This window comes from Vicugna pacos, chromosome 21 (genome assembly GCF_048564905.1).
Source record: "Vicugna pacos chromosome 21, VicPac4, whole genome shotgun sequence".
Lineage (NCBI taxonomy): Eukaryota > Metazoa > Chordata > Mammalia > Artiodactyla > Camelidae > Vicugna > Vicugna pacos.
In genome coordinates this window covers 28,462,873-28,478,722 of record NC_133007.1, presented here as the reverse complement: position 1 = coordinate 28,478,722, position 15,850 = coordinate 28,462,873, and the positions used below count along the sequence as shown (strand labels likewise).

The 15,850-nt window shown below is 36.5% G+C and overlaps 1 protein-coding gene across 4 annotated transcripts in view; it reads left to right on the top strand.

The window, feature by feature from the left end:
- RPRD2 (regulation of nuclear pre-mRNA domain containing 2) overlaps nt 1-15,850 on the top strand; it is a 74,802-nt gene that overhangs the window by 51,829 nt on the left and 7,123 nt on the right. For all 4 annotated transcript variants that reach the window (XM_072946646.1, XM_006216937.4, XM_072946648.1 and 1 more), the window contains 4 exons: nt 1,257-1,432; nt 9,554-9,836; nt 11,169-11,429; nt 13,328-13,528. In XM_072946646.1, the coding sequence (XP_072802747.1) occupies nt 1,257-1,432; nt 9,554-9,836; nt 11,169-11,429; nt 13,328-13,528 (921 nt within the window). The remainder of the gene's footprint in view (nt 1-1,256; nt 1,433-9,553; nt 9,837-11,168; nt 11,430-13,327; nt 13,529-15,850) is intronic.

Genomic DNA, 15,850 nt, shown 5'->3' with positions numbered 1-15,850 from the left:
TTTCTTAAGTAAATTCCTGTTCCTTCACATTGTACACCCTAAACTTAATGTTATATGTCAGTTATAGCTCAATAAAGCTGAAGAAAAAAATAAATAAATAAATTTTTAAATAAGTAAATTCTGTCATTTTCCCTACTTGTAGTCTTTTCTTGATGTATTGGATTACATATATTACATATAGATAGGTATTTCACATGTGTGATTAACCGGTTTGGGTATACTCTAATAAGATCACTGAAATGCTTCATAAAATCTAGTTACTTGGTGTCTTTTCTTACATTGTAAATTATAAATGATAATTTATTAGAACATAAATCTGATGAAGGTAGAAATTATCCTTACTTGTTCGTTGCTGTATCCTAGTGCCTAGAGCAATATGTGGTACATAATAGGCATTTGATAACTATTATTGAAATAATCAGTAAGTGGCTACCAGCTTAGTCATTTTGGCACCTATTTGGTTGTTATACCGTGCTTTAAATTTAACATTTTACCTAATTTAATCCTCACAACAACCCATAGAATAGAAGCATATTAAAAATCTTCATTTTATACATGAGAAATCTGAAGCCTCCTAAGGAGATAAGAAATTTGCCGAAGTTTCACAGCTGAAAAAAGGCAGAGCCCAAATTTGTGTCCACATCTAAGGCCATATTCCAGCATCATTGGGGAAAAAGTACCTAGGAGAGTAGATAATAGTTTGTAATGTCATGGTCAAAAAACAATAATTTATGGTGCTCTTCTAATACCAAATTACCAGGAATCTTCTTCAAATAGGAAAGAATTTTTAGTGTAATATACACAGAGGTCACTTTACTTATCTGAACCTCTATTTTTTCATCTAAGAAATGTACCTTATTACATTCTGTAGTGTAAAGGTAAATGGTATAAGTGTACAGAATTGAGCTTTCTTCCTTTATTCCTAAGTAGCAGTATGGCATCAAATTTGTGAATAAAAGCAATTAACAAACTTTCATTTAGTTGAACTTTCTTTTCTTTACCTTAAGTACAGGTGCCTTCCTGATGCACTCTTGTTTCATTCTAACAGGATCACATGAAACATTTAAATAATCTGTTTTGTGATTTTTGTGATTTGGAGAAGCTTCTTTAAGGTGAAACTGTGAGACCAAGAGTAGCACACACTAAGGCAGCAAGAACAGGTTCACAGGTTATCTAGAGAAGAGTTTTCTTCAAAAGCTTGATTTTTAAAATTTTTCCTTTTTATCCTGAGGTGAATATTTCCTCTGTTGTTTCAGATAAGACAGGTGGGAAGAAATTCTCCAAAGAATTTGAAGAGGCAAGTGCCAAGCTGGAGGAATTTGTGAATGGACTAGATAAGCAAGTGAAAAATGGGCCCTCACTAACAGAAGCACTGGAAAATGCTGGAATTTTCTATGAAGCACAGTACAAAGAAGTAAAAGTGGTGGCCAATGTAAGTAGTGATGGAAGCTGTCTGAACGTTGATTATTTACGATGTATCAATAGTTGTTTATATGTGTTGTCCAACTCTGTGAGGATAAGCATCATTACTTCCAGTTCACAGATGAAGAAGTTACTTTTAAACAGGGTTAGTAACCTTGTACAAGGTAATAATGTAGCCAGCAAGTGGAGGCATCGAAACTGAGGCCTAGGGCTTCCAGATGCGGACGCTCGTGAGTGCCGTGACCATTAAGCTTTGCTGGAGCCTTGACTCTTAGCATTTCGAAGGGGGTGTGCCAAGTTACTGCTACAGGATATCAAACTGGGCAGAACTATGTATGCTTTTTTTTTTTAACCTCGGGGCCTTCTTTCTTCCCACCTCCACTGGAAGGAAGGTTGATTAATTGGACATTTGTCTAATGGCCTCTGAAAGAAACTGTTTCATACTTTGTCTTTATTTTTTTAGTTTTGATCACTATATATGGTATATGCTTTTTCAGATTTTACCAGTGCCACTTCCTAGAAGCAATTTCTCCAACTCGTTTAGCTATTTTTTCCCTGGCATTTGCCTTCATATTTCTGAATAATATACTCATATTATCGTTTCTTGATTTATCTTATTTAAAAAGTATCTGTTAACCTCTTGGTGTGACAAATGGGAGTTTAGCTTATACTCACCTGCCTTCCCTCATCTGCTAATATCATTATCTAACTGTTTACAATGTGTTGATTCCCTTTGTAAATTGAAGCACCAAGTTTACCATTTTTGACCACTTCTCTAGATGCCCCACTTTGGTTAAATGAGGGTATTACCATCCCTGTCCTTCCCCATTAGTTTTCATCTATCCCTTCAGTTTCCCAACATGAGTTAACTATATTTACTTCTACATTGTCAGGGTTGATAATGTTTACCTTCCATTCTGTAATTTTAATTGTCTTTCTTGATCTAAAGGTTGAAAATTAATAAGACTTACATTAAAATTATGTGAACACTGTTCACTGTAAGGTCTTGTGGTAACTCTGTTTATATTAGAGATTTTTTGGTTTTTCCTAGAATTTCTATTTTTTCTTGCATTGATTGCCTTCTAGCCTCTTTTTTCCTCTCTTTATAATAAATTCTCCATCACATCAGATATTCTGAAACCACATTTCACCCCGGAGACCTCCTTACCTGAGCTTCTATTTTCGTGCTCCAGCTTTAGGTTTCTGGGTCTCATCTTAGGACTATTCTTGACTACTGTTCTGAGCTGAGGCTTCTGTTTTCTAATTTTCATATCTTCTTTTCTTGGTTTTCTCTCCTATTTTGCTGGAGCACGTCCTCAATTAATTTCCCCCCAAAAAAAAGAGTTTGTGGGAAATAAATTTTTTAGTTCTTATACTTAAAAATGCCTTTATTCTGTGTTCACATTTGCTTTGATAGACTTGGCTGTTTGAAAACCATGTCCCCGCACAGCTTAGGAGGCATTATTCCATTGTCGTTAGTGTTGCTGCTGTGGAGTCTTCACGAGATCTTTGCAGGTGGCTTTTTTTCTGTTTGGAAGCTTTTACAGATTGGTATTCTTTAATTCTGGGATAACTTCTTTGCATTTTCTCTTTACTGGACATTGATAATCACAAGTTAGACCTCCTAGATTGATCCTCTGTGTGTCCTGTGTTTTCTCAGCCTTGATCTTTTTGTTTTCCTTTCTGAAAGATGTAGAGTCTTTTTTTCCTTCCCTCTTGTTACCTCGGTCTTTTTTTTTGTGATTCTGGCTTTCTTCAAAAATCAGATAATATTTTTTTGTCCATTCAAGTTTAAGAATAAGATTTGAAAAAATTGGGGGCTCTACATAGACAGAGATTATCTACTCTTGAGTTTAATTCAAGAAGCATAACAGTGATGATAATAGTCTGTGCAGGTAAGGAGCTGGTTGTTAGTTGGGACAAGAAGAGCCCTAAATGTCAGAAGACTGGATCCTTCTGCCAGGTTATTTTAACTCTTTGGAGAAGAAGTCTTGTTTTTTTACCTGGGACATAGTGCCTTGGCTGCCAAGTGTGAAGATTACAGAGGAGGTAGTACTGAGTATGTGGTATTCTCACTTGTAATTTCTGGTATCAACCTCACTACTCACTCCACTTTTTTATACTCATCATTTCCAGAATCAAAGCTTCTGAGGGATTCTACAGACAGATCAGCTCCTTTCCCTGATACAACTCCTTTCTGTATACTCCTGACCTCTTTTTTTCCCACGCTGACTCATCATTTCTTACTCTTACGTCCACTTTCTGTCTTCTAAAAATTTATGGAAACCTTTTTCTCAGATATGCTTCTTGTTACTGGTTTGCACCTTTGTGTTCCTTTACTGTTCACTTTATAGGAATCCCAGGAGGAAGAGTCACTGAACAGGAGTGGTCAGTTAACCGTTTTGACCCATTTTATAATTTTTGAGGGGTGAGCCATCATCACTTATTTATGAAATTGTATAAAGTCATTTGGTCTGTGTTGAAGGAGCCTCAGAAAATGACTGGGAGAGTTTTGTTCAGCAAGCATTTACTGAGCACATGTAATTGCAGTTCTGCGTGATAAATGCTATAATAAAGGTAACTAGGGTGCTGTGAGAACAGACTGAATAGGTGCTTTACCTAATTTGGGAATCGGGTAGAAGATACGGAAATCTTTCCTCATTGTAGAAACTCTGAATTTGTGGTCGTTAGCTAAACAAGAACCCATATTCTCTGAAGAGCTTTTTCAAAAGCATGGGAACATAAGAGAGCGTGGCAAAACTGGTAGACCCGAAAGTAATTTCTTATAACTGGATATGTATGAGGAAGTGATAAATAAAACTAGAGAGGGAGTCAGGAACACGGTCCCGAACAGCCTGTTGATTGTGAAGTCTTTGAATTTTGCACTGAAAGCAGTGGGAAGCAGTTGTAGGATTTTAATTTTGCTGGTGATGTGATTAAGTTTGCATTTTAGAATCAAGATAGCAGAATGCAGAAATAGGAGAGTATTAGAGGCAGAGAGACAAGTTAGGAGGTTATTGAAATAATTCAGGTTGACCTATGTGGAAATACTTAAACCTTTAAGCAATATTTTCAAAAAGATTTTGACCACAGTCCAAAATGAGAGAAAGAAAGATTTTGTATGAAAACTGAGAACCACATGCACATGCACACGAGCACATGCACACAGCAAAAGTTTCACAAACCAAAACTTAACTCTTATTATACACTGGGAGGTCTGCTTTCTTCTGTGTTATTTCATTTCCTGCACTTTTTTCTTGAGATGAATATTTAGTTAATTGATTCTCAGCTTTTCAAACTGTGTATTTAATACAGTAAATTTCCCTAGTCTAAGCTCCATCCTGTAGGTTTTTCTACTTAAGTGTGTCTTTTACAAACAGCATATACTTGGGTCTTGTTTTTGTTTTATTAGTGTTGGTTTTTAATCTGACTGACAGTCTTTACCTTTTGATTGGAGTGTTTATTCCATTTCTTGATTTGCTGGAGTTTAAGTCAGTCACCTTGATACTTGTTTTCTGTTTGTCCTGTGTGTCCTTTGTTTCAGTCAATAGACCTTTAAAGAAATTCAGGGGGGAAGGTGGTCTTTTGTGTTTACCCCTTCTGGAGTTCTTCATTCCTTTTTGCAGATCCACATTTCCACCTGGGGTCATTTCCTTTCAGCCTGAAGCATTTAACATTTCTTGTAGCACAGCACTGTTGGTGATAAATTTCTCAGTTTTTGTTTGTCTTAAAATATCTTTATTTCACCTTCATTTTTGAGAAATATTTTCACTGGGTAAAGAATTCTAAATTGACATTTTTTTTCTTTCATTACTAAAAAACGTTACTCCCATATGTCCTTCCGCGCTGTGATGAGAAGTCAGCTGTACCTAGGTTTCTTCTTCGTAGTTTTCCTGCTTGGGGTTCACTGAGCTTTTTGGATATGTGGTTTGATAATTGTTCATCAGTATTGAAACCTATTTGATTACTGTCTTTGAACATAATTCTTTTCTTTCATTCTCTGTCTTCCTTCTAGGACTCCAGTTGCATGTCCCATCTGTTCTTATATTTCTGTTCCATTTTGTTCATTTTTTATATCTGGACCAATTTTTGGCCACTTTATATTTACCTGTCTTCAAATTCAGGTACTCTTTGTTTCACTGAGCCCAGTCTGCTGTATTTTTCAGTTCTAGAATTTTCATTTGGTTGTTTCTTAGAGCTCCTTTTCTCTGTTGAGATTTCCTATTTATTCATCCATTCTTCATCTTTTCTTGAAAATTCTTTGACAAATTTGTAATCACTGTCTTAAAGACTTTGTATGTTAATTCCAGTATCTCGGTCATCTAGGTATGTACTCTGACTGGTTTTGCTGTGCTATTTTTGGTGTACTTTAGTCATATCTGTTAGATCCCTTTGCATGTCTAAGAATTTATTTTGTAGGAAGCATACTGGATGATACTTATGGAGGCTGTGAATTCTGTCATTTTCCTTTAAAACATACTGAGTTTTGTTTTTGTTTTTGTTTTTCTGGCAATTTTAAGTTATCAGTGGATCACTATGATACAAAGGCTTGTTTTTAGGCTTTGTTAAGTTGGGTTTGTTTAGACAACCCTTAGTCCTGGGACATGGTCTTTACTCCTAACCCATGGCCTTTGTGGGGTTTTAATAGAAAATGGAGGTGTTTACTAGGCCTCTAACTTGACAGTGCATAAACTCTGTAAACTTTCTGTCTGGCATTGTGCAGCTGCTGAAATTTCTCCTCAGATCTTTAGCTTCTTAGCTGCTGCTGCTTTCTGGTTCCTTGGAGATATCATCACAGGAGCTATATCCACCATCTAAATTTATATTTTTTTTATTGTTACGTATTTTAATTATACACACACACATAATCTGTAGTCATTTTATATAGTCAGTGTTAAGTGTTGAGTAAAAATAAGTATTAGACTTATTTTTATTGTGCTGCAATTGGCTGCTATTAATGTTTTCTCCTTCTCATCAAGAAAAAAAGGGAGAGGGCCCAAATTAATAAAATCAAAAAGGAAAAAGGAGAAGTTACAGCTGACACCTAAGATATACAAAGGATCATAAGAGGCTACTATGAGCAACTATACGCCAACAAAATGGACAATTTTTTAGAAAGGTACAATTTGCCAAGACTGAGCCAGGAGGAAATAGAAAATATGAACAGACCATTTACCAGCAGTGAAATTGAATCAGTAATTTTAAAATTCCCAACAAACAAAAGTCCAGGATTAGATGGCTTTGCAGGGGAATTCTACCAAAATGTTAGACAAGAGTTAATGCCTATCGTTCTGAAACTATTCCAAAAAATTGCAGAGGAAGGAACACTTCCAAACTCATTCTGTGAGGCCACCATCACCCTGATACCAAAACCAAAGATACCACAAAAAAAGGAAATTACAGGCCAGTATCAGTGATGAAGATAGATGCAGAAATCCTCAACAAAATACTAGCAAATTGACTCCAATAACACATTGAAAAGATCATACACCATGGTCAAATGGGATTTATCCCAAGGATGCAAGAATTTTTCAGTATGCACAAATCAATCAATGTCATACACCACATTAACAAATTAGAATAAAGCATATGATCATCTCAATAGATGCAGAAAAAGCTTTGGATAAAATTCAACATCCATTTATGATAAAAACTCTCTAGAAAGTGGGCACAGAGGGAACATACCTCAGCATAATAAAGGTCACATATGACAGACCCACAGCTGACATACTCAGTGGTGAAAAGCTGAAAGCATTTCCTGTAAGAGCAGGAGCAAGACAAGGATGCCACTTTTATTCAGCGTAGTTTTGGAAGTTTTAGCCACAGCCATCAGAAAAGAAAAAAATAAAAGGAGTCCAAATTGGAAATGAAGAAGTAAAACGGTCACTGGTTGCAGATGACATGACACTATATAGAGGAAATCCTAACGGTGCCGCCAGAAAACTACTAGAGCTCATCAATGAATTCGGTAAAGTTGCAGGTTACAAAATTAATATACAGAAATCAGTTGCATTTCTACACACTAAAATGAAATATCAGAAAAAGAAATTAAGGAAACAACCCCATTTACCATCACATCAAAAAGCATAAAATACACAGGAATAAACCTACCTAAGGAGGCAAAGGACTGTGCTCTGAAAATATGAGACACTGATGAAAGAAACTGAAGACGACTCAAACAAATGGAAAGATACACTGTGGTCTTGGATTGGAAGAATCAGTATTTTTCAGATGGCTACACTGCCCAAGGCAAGATGCAGATTCAGTGAAATCCCAATCAAATTACCAATGACATTTTTTACAGAAATGGAACAAAAAATATTAAAATCTGTATGGGAACAAAAGACCCAGGATAGCCAAAACAATCCTGAGAAAGAAGAATGGAGCCGGGGGAATCAGGCTTTCTGACTTCAGACTATACTACAAAGCAGAATCGAAGGGGAAGTGGTAGAGCGCGTGCTTAGCGTGCACGAGGCCCTGGGTTCAGTCCCCAGTGCCTCCGTTTAAAAGTAGTAATAAATAAATAAACCTAATTACCTCCACTCAAAAATTTAAAAAAATTTTTTTTAATTTAAAAAACAGTATATGGTACTGGCACAAAAACAGACGTGTAGATCAATGGAATAGGATAGAAAGAGCCTTCCTCTTTCATCAGAATCTTGGCCTTGCTGATTTTTTCTGACTTACTGGTACAGACCAACAAGCCTTGAAAGTTCTGCCTTTTTCTTTATACTGTTTAGTAGTAGCCCTCTGCCTTTTCCTTTTGCCTGAATTCTCAAAATTTTTGCCTGGCTCCCCCAAATCAGCAGGACCCTGAGAGAAAAAGCAGCTGCAGAAAAGCCCGCTTAGCTCTCCTCTTGGTCTCCTCCTACTATAGAATTTGCCACGTGGGCGTTGGTCGCCTGCGCACTCTGCAGTACATTCAGACGTGTGTCTGTGTGTGTGCGCGTGTGTATAAACAGGCATGTGTACACATCTGGCTTTTCTAGTTGTTCTTGATGGGAGCATTGCTCTACTGCAAGCTACTCAATTATATCCAGAAGCAAAAGCTCAGTTCTAGTATATTCTTTTCTGTTCCACCCCATTTTTAAAATTAATACTGCTTCTTCGACTAATCAAAATGATTCCACAATCTAATAGTCCAAGACTCTTAACAAAAAAAGAAAAAGAGAAAGACCCACAGCTTCAAGGCAGTGGCAATTAAGATAATCAGATGAATAGATTTAAGCCAGGTGATCAAGGTTATCAACAGTGGTACATCATATTGATTGTATGTAACCTTGATATGATGTGATGACAGTAGCATTTTACTTCCATGGTCTTCCTCCCCAAGACCCATAACCGCAGTCTAATCATGAGAAAATCATCAGACAAACCTCAGTTGAAGGACAATCTACAAAATACCTGACCAGTAATCTTCAAAACTGACAAGTTCATCAAAAACAAGGAAAGTTTAACAAACTATCACAAACAAGAGGAGCCTAAGAAGACATGACTAGTAAATTATGGGATCCTGGAATAGAAAAAGGACATCAGATAAAAACTGAGGAAATCTGAACAAAGTATGGACTTCAGTTAATAAGTTATCAGGACTGGTTCATTAATTGTGACAAGTGTGTCATATTAATGTTAGATGTTAAGAATAGGGGGAAATTGGGTATGGAATAGAGGGGAACTCTATTTTTCACAGCAGTTTTGTACACCTAAAGTTGTTTTAAAATAAAAGGTTGGTTTTTTAAAAAAGCAATAGTGTTTGACCTCTCAGGCTGTACTTTGTTTATGGATTTGATTTTTGTCTTCTTGGTCATTGCTGTATCTCCAGTACCTAGAAGAGTGCCCAGCGCATTTAGGCTCTCAATAAATACTGGTTGGTTGGGGGGGAGGGCGAGAGTAAGAGAGGATGAATTACAGATGACCTCTTACTTCCTAACTTGAGCAACTTTGTGGATGGTAATATTCATTTAAGGAATACAGAAGGCAGAGGTTGGAAACTACTCTGTGCCTGACAGCTGATAGTTTCTTATTTTATGCTAGTGATACAGTTAATAATAATGGGGAAATCTGATCAAAGTCAAAATGGTAGCTTCTTGGTTATTTCTCAGAGGAGTAAACTCTTCTTTTTCTCCAATAGGCATACAAAACCTTCGCTAATCGAGTGAACAATTTAAAGAAAAAGCTGGATCAATTGAAGTCAACCCTTCCTGATCCTGAGGAATCACCAGTCCCTTCCCCAAGTGTGGACGCTCCCTCCCCAACTGGTTCTGAATCTCCTTTTCAAGGAATGGGAGGTGAGGAATCCCAGTCACCAGCCATGGAGAGTGAGAAATCGGCCACACCTGAGCCTGCAACAGATAATCGTGACGTGGAAGATATGGAACTCTCAGATGTGGAGGATGATGGGTCAAAAATCATTGGTATGTGCTTCTGTGATTAGTAGGCACCTTGTGCCTCACCTGTTTTGTTTTCCCACCAGTGAATCTGCCACAGGCAGGTATTAAAAGGTAGTTTAATCCTTAAAAGATTAGAACACCAATGTAGCATTATTGTCTCCAGAGCAGTGGTTCAGAATTTGGTATGCCGTGTGGGTTAAGAATCACTGCTCACATCCTCCAAAAACAAACAAACAAACAAACAAACAAACAAACCTAATTACCTCCCTCCCCCTGCCAAAAAAAAAGAATCACTGCTCACAATCTGTGCTGTTCCCTGTGGTAGCCACTGACTCCATGTGACTAAGCATTTGACATGTGGCTTGTCCAACTTGAGGTGTGTTCTATTTATAAAATACATGCTGAAAAAAAGAAATACATGCTAGATTCTAGAAACTTAGTACCTTAAAAAAGAGTGAAAATATCTCATGAATAATTTTTTTATATTTGTAACATTAAAATGAAAACATTTGGGATATTGAGATAAAATATATTACTAAAATTAATTTTACCTGTTTTCTTTTTTACTATGATTAGTATGTGGCTTGAATTACATTTCTGTTAAACAGCACTACTCTAGAGGGAGGGCCGCTTATGCTGGAATTCCTTATTCTCTGTCACTCTTGGCCTTCAAGATTCCAAAGCCACAGTTTGTTAACCACACTTTCAAAATTAACCTGGATTGGAGAACTGTTCTCTGACATCCCCAGCTTTTATAAGTATTCTTATTAGGCAGTTTGGCTTGTGTTGAATTTAACGCACTATCCATATAGTGCATAGCCTTTAAAGTATTAAGAGGGGTATACTGCAAAGGCATCAAGAGCTAAAACATTGCATTAGTGCCTAATTGCACCCCCCAGTGGACCAATTTCAAGAAGCGAAAGGAAATACATTAACATATGAACAGAGTTTCTGTCTCTTAGAAAGCTCTCGGGTTAATTGCAAAGACAAAGCAGGACAATTTATGGCATAAGTATCATTACTGAAAAACACAACACTGATGTGTACCAAATAATAATAACATGATTCTAGAAATGTACAAATTTAATACACAGGTACTAAGAAGATACTAAGAAATCATTTAAAAAAGCAAGATAAAAGATACATTTGAAAAATTCATTTAAGCAGTGTTAAAGTTGAGAAGGATCATAAATTATAAAGAGTATGTTTTTTTTAAAAAGTCATGAAGTGAATGATTTTTCTGTAAAGCATAGTGCTTTTTACCTCCAAATTAGGAAATATTAGGACAGACTATTTTGTATTGGAAGCAGAGTCTGGAAAGTCGTAGGATTCAGTATCGTCTCTTTGTTTAAACAGTAGAGGACAGGAAGGAAAAACCGGTGGAGAAGTCAGCTGTATCCACTTCTGCACCTGCAAAGCCGACAGAAAGTATCTCAAAAGCCTCTTCATGTACTTCAGTGCCTGTGACCGTGACAGCAACCCCACCTCTTCCAAAGCCTGTGAATACGTCTCTTCTCTCCCCTTCTCCAGCATTGGCTTTGCCAAACCTGGCTAATGTGGATCTGGCAAAGATCAGTTCCATCCTTAGCAGCCTGACATCAGTCATGAAAAATACTGGTAAGTAAGCCCAGTAAGGAAGGTAAAAACTTATTTCCATCTTACTAATTGAGCCGTCAGTCTGGGTTTGGCTTTTGTTTAAGCAAGTGTTTTTTAATTCAAAGTAATGTTTTAAATTAAAAATTAAAACCAATATGTGGTCATTATAGAAAAATAAGAATAAGTAAAAAGAATAAAATAAATATCCATACTTCTGCCACCCCAAAGGAAACCACTTGTTTTTAACCTTACAAGTATGTATAATGTGTGTGTGTGTATGTGTGTGTGTGTGTGTTGGGAGATTAAATATTTGTAATAATGTTTCTTTCAATAATTGAAGCACATCACATATACCGTCAGTCCTCTATATTCATGGGTTCTGCATCTGCAGGTTCTGCATCTATGGATCAAGAATATTTGAGGGGGAAATTTTTCAGAAAGTTCCAAAAAGCAAAACTGGGATTTGCCACGCCCCAGCAACTATTTACATAGTATTTACGTTGTATTTACAACTGTTTACATTGTATTAGGTATTATAAGTAATCTAAAGGTGGTTTAAAGTATATGGAAGGATGTGCATAGGTTATATGCAAATACTATGCCATTTTATAAGGGACTTGATCATCGGCAGATTTTGTATATGTGGAGGTCCTGTAACCAATCCCCAGGGGTACTGAGAGACAGCTACTGTTTTGAAACCTACTGAAAGTTTAACTACATATCATGATCGTTTTTGTAAGTCATTGAATATCATCTATGTCATTTAATAGCTACATAGCATTCAATAATTTATTTAAACCTTTATTATGAGAACATCTAGTATGTTTCCAATTTTTCACTGTTATAAAGAGTACTGTAATGAACAACCTTGATGCTAAAGTTTTATGCACAACCCTTCTTAAGAGAGTTGACAAGTATGTAGGGCTTTCTTTAAATGAAAATTTTAATGAAAATATGCAAAAGTAGAGCCCCTCTATGTGCTCATCACTCATCTTCAGCAGTATAAGCACGTGGCCAGTCTTGTTTCTGCTGTGCCCTACCCAATCCTGATTATTTGGAAGAAAATCCCAAGTACTTAATTTCTTCATAAATAATTAAATATGTACTTCTAAAAGGTAAAGACTCAAAAACAAATCAGCGTGTAGGTTAAGTCTTTTCGTGTTATGACTAAAATGATCTTTGAAAATGTACTGTTTTGTTCCAAGTACATGAAAAGTCCCATTGTTCCTCAACCTCTCCATTATATTTTTTTGTTTTAATCTTTGTCAAATTCGGTCTTAAAAATTTATTTGTTCTAATTTTCATTCCTTTGATAAAAGATATGATTAAAATTTTTCATTTGCTTATCGTTTATTTTTCTTTGTGAAATATCTTCATTTTTTGATCATTAAAAAATCAAAAATTATTTTCTTTTGTTTTTATATATATTTTGTCCTATGTTAAAAATCAACCCAGTGTTTTAAAATTTAAAAATGTAGAAGTTGGTTAAATAATCTCATTTTAAAGTTAATTTCAAAAGGAAATAATTTATCACATAGAAGTATGCAATCGCAAGGTTACACAATTACAATGGCTGTGATCATAATTAGCGAGCAGTATTGATTGAGCGCCTACAGTACTCTGATGTGTAAGTTCCACTTGGTAGAGAAAAGAGAAATGGATTCTTTAGTCTGTTTCTATTGGGGCTCTGAAAACTAATGCATACGTATGGGAAAAAAACCTTAATACTTGTTTAATTTAAGTGTTCCAAGAAGACAGAAGCAAATCTTCATCTAATTTTCAGGTTTTTTTCTTTGTACAAGATGGACCATTCGTGGATCAGTCACAGAATTCCTCTTAAATATACCAAACTGGAAAATACTGTGAATTTAAAGGTCATTTTGAATTGCATTTTCTTGAGTTAATCTTTCTGCCACCAGGGGTCAGTCCTGCATCAAGACCTTCTCCAGGAACTCCTACAAGTCCCAGCAACCTCACCAGTGGCCTGAAGACACCTGCACCGGCCACGACAACATCTCACAACCCTCTGGCAAATATCCTCTCGAAGGTGGAGATCACCCCAGAGAGCATTCTGTCTGCTCTTTCCAAAACCCAGACACAGTCAGCCCCTGCACTGCAAGGTAAACTGACATGTGCCAGCGGGATCTGAATTGTGAATGTTTGTCTCCGGCTTAATCCTGGATTCCATTTCTGAGGAACCCAAAGCCATGAAATGTGTAATACAGTTAATTCATTATTCTCTTTATATTTATCACCTACGAGCTGGCATTTATAGAATTACGAAATGTCAAAGCTGAGAGAGACTTCACATATCATGTAGTCTGATCCCTTCCTTTTCAGGGGAGGAAATTAAGGCTCAGTGAGGTGATGTGACCTGCTGCAGGTTACACATCTGTCTCTTCAACGATGAGCTGAGACCAAAAGCCCGATTTCTTGACTGGAGTCCAGTATTCTTTCACCTACCCCAAGACACCCGTCAGGGCTGCTTTTATTCCAGCTCTTTAGTCGGGTTAGTATATGTTGAGGTTTACATATTCTAACGTTAACAGAAGCTAAAGGTAGTAGGAAAGATCAGTCTGCTGTCAGAACTCTCACGAGGCATGATTATCTCCTTTTTGTGTCCCAGTGGTTTACGGAGGCCTCTGGAGATGTTGTACCTTTTTCGGCTTTTTGCCTGCCTATTATCTCTACCTATCTGACCCTCTCATTCAGCTTTGCTGATCATCTGTTTTGTGCCTAAAACTGTCTGCTTCTAACATTTTTTTCATAAAGCTTACCTTCCTCTCTGTTCTCAGACCCTCCAGATACCAACAATCTCTTGTAAGCACCTCAGTATAATTATACAATGAATTTTGAACTGTTTCAATATAGTGATTTACTCTCTATCAGTAGTTCTCAACCAGCAGCCTCCAGGGGATATATGGCAGTGTCTGAGGACATTTTTGTTTGTCACAACTGGGGTCGGGGTGGAGGTGCTACTACATCTAGAGGGTAGGAGCCAGGGATGTTGCTTAATTAATCCTACAATGCACAGGGCGGCTCCAACAACAGCAAAGTATCCAGCCCAAAATGTCAGTGGTGCTGAGGTTGAGAAACCCTGCTTTATATGAATAGAGAGCAGCCGTACAGGTATCTATTTTTTTTCTCAATTTTCTGAACTGTTCTGTAAGTGGATCTGCCAAGCGCTGTATTATTAGTGAGCTTTGTCTTACAATATGAGAGTTTTGCTACACAAAACTAAGTACTATTAAATAATAATTAATCCACACCCCTACATATTGGCACCAGCAATAAAGGAGTAATGATAACACTACAGTACATCTTATACTGCTGATTTCAGGAAGAATTATTTTGAGAGATTGGCATGTGCTAGTCCTTCTTCTGTCACTGTCCTATAGTCACAGTAAAACTTTTGAACTCACCTGTATCCTAGCTTCTTCTATAGATACAGCGTATGAAAGGAGAGGCTTTTCCTTCAGCAAATTGTTACAACAGTATCATGTGGACTTTCTCTCAGGCAGAGTTGAACGGATCTAGACGTGTTGTGACAAAGTGAGAAGTGGGAGTCTCAGGAAACAAGCTTTGTGGGTAACAGGGCAATTGATCACTTTTCATTTTCCTGTGGAAAGTGGAATTCTTGACTTTTAAAAGAACTGTGCCTGGCAACTTAAAATAGATACATTTCTTCAAAGACCATAAAGGAAATTTCTTAGAACGTTGCTCTGAATTGTCACCCACAGCCCTTATCGACAGATTTTCAACACAAAAGAATGACTTCAGTGGGTTGAAGGCCATAGAGTATGGCTTAAGAGTGAAGAAAAGTAACATTTATTGGTAAGAGACTGTTTCACCAGTTACCGGAAATCTGCATAGTATCTGTGTTAACAGGATGGTCTTTTGAAGAATTTATTTCACAATATCTGAAAGATACACTGAAAATAGCTGTGTAAAATTGTATGATATTATCACTTATTACTTTCTAGTGCTTGAGGATGTCTTGATTTTGGTAAGAGCAGTGACTACTAAGAATTAAGTCAAACTATTAGGAGGAGGAAAATTACACAGCCAGGGAACTTTTTGGAAATAAAACATGGATTTTTTTTTAGGACAATAATAAGTAAAATAAACAATATTTCAATTATTTGAATATTATTGAATATTGGATAATAGTAAAAACCATGCTTCCTCATTTAGAAGTTGATGGCATTTGAGAACGTTACGAGTGGCCTTAAAATTCTTAAGACCTTATGTCTCTTAGCAAATGTGGATAAAAATTTAAATTTTGAAGAAACATTAATTGATGTATCATATGAATGATTATTTTCTTTCACATATGATTATGAAGGAACGATTTTAGTATATGACTAAAAGCTATAAACGCAGGTGAAGTGTACATAAAAACTTTTCATTTATAATCAGAAATTGAGCAAATTTTTCAAAAC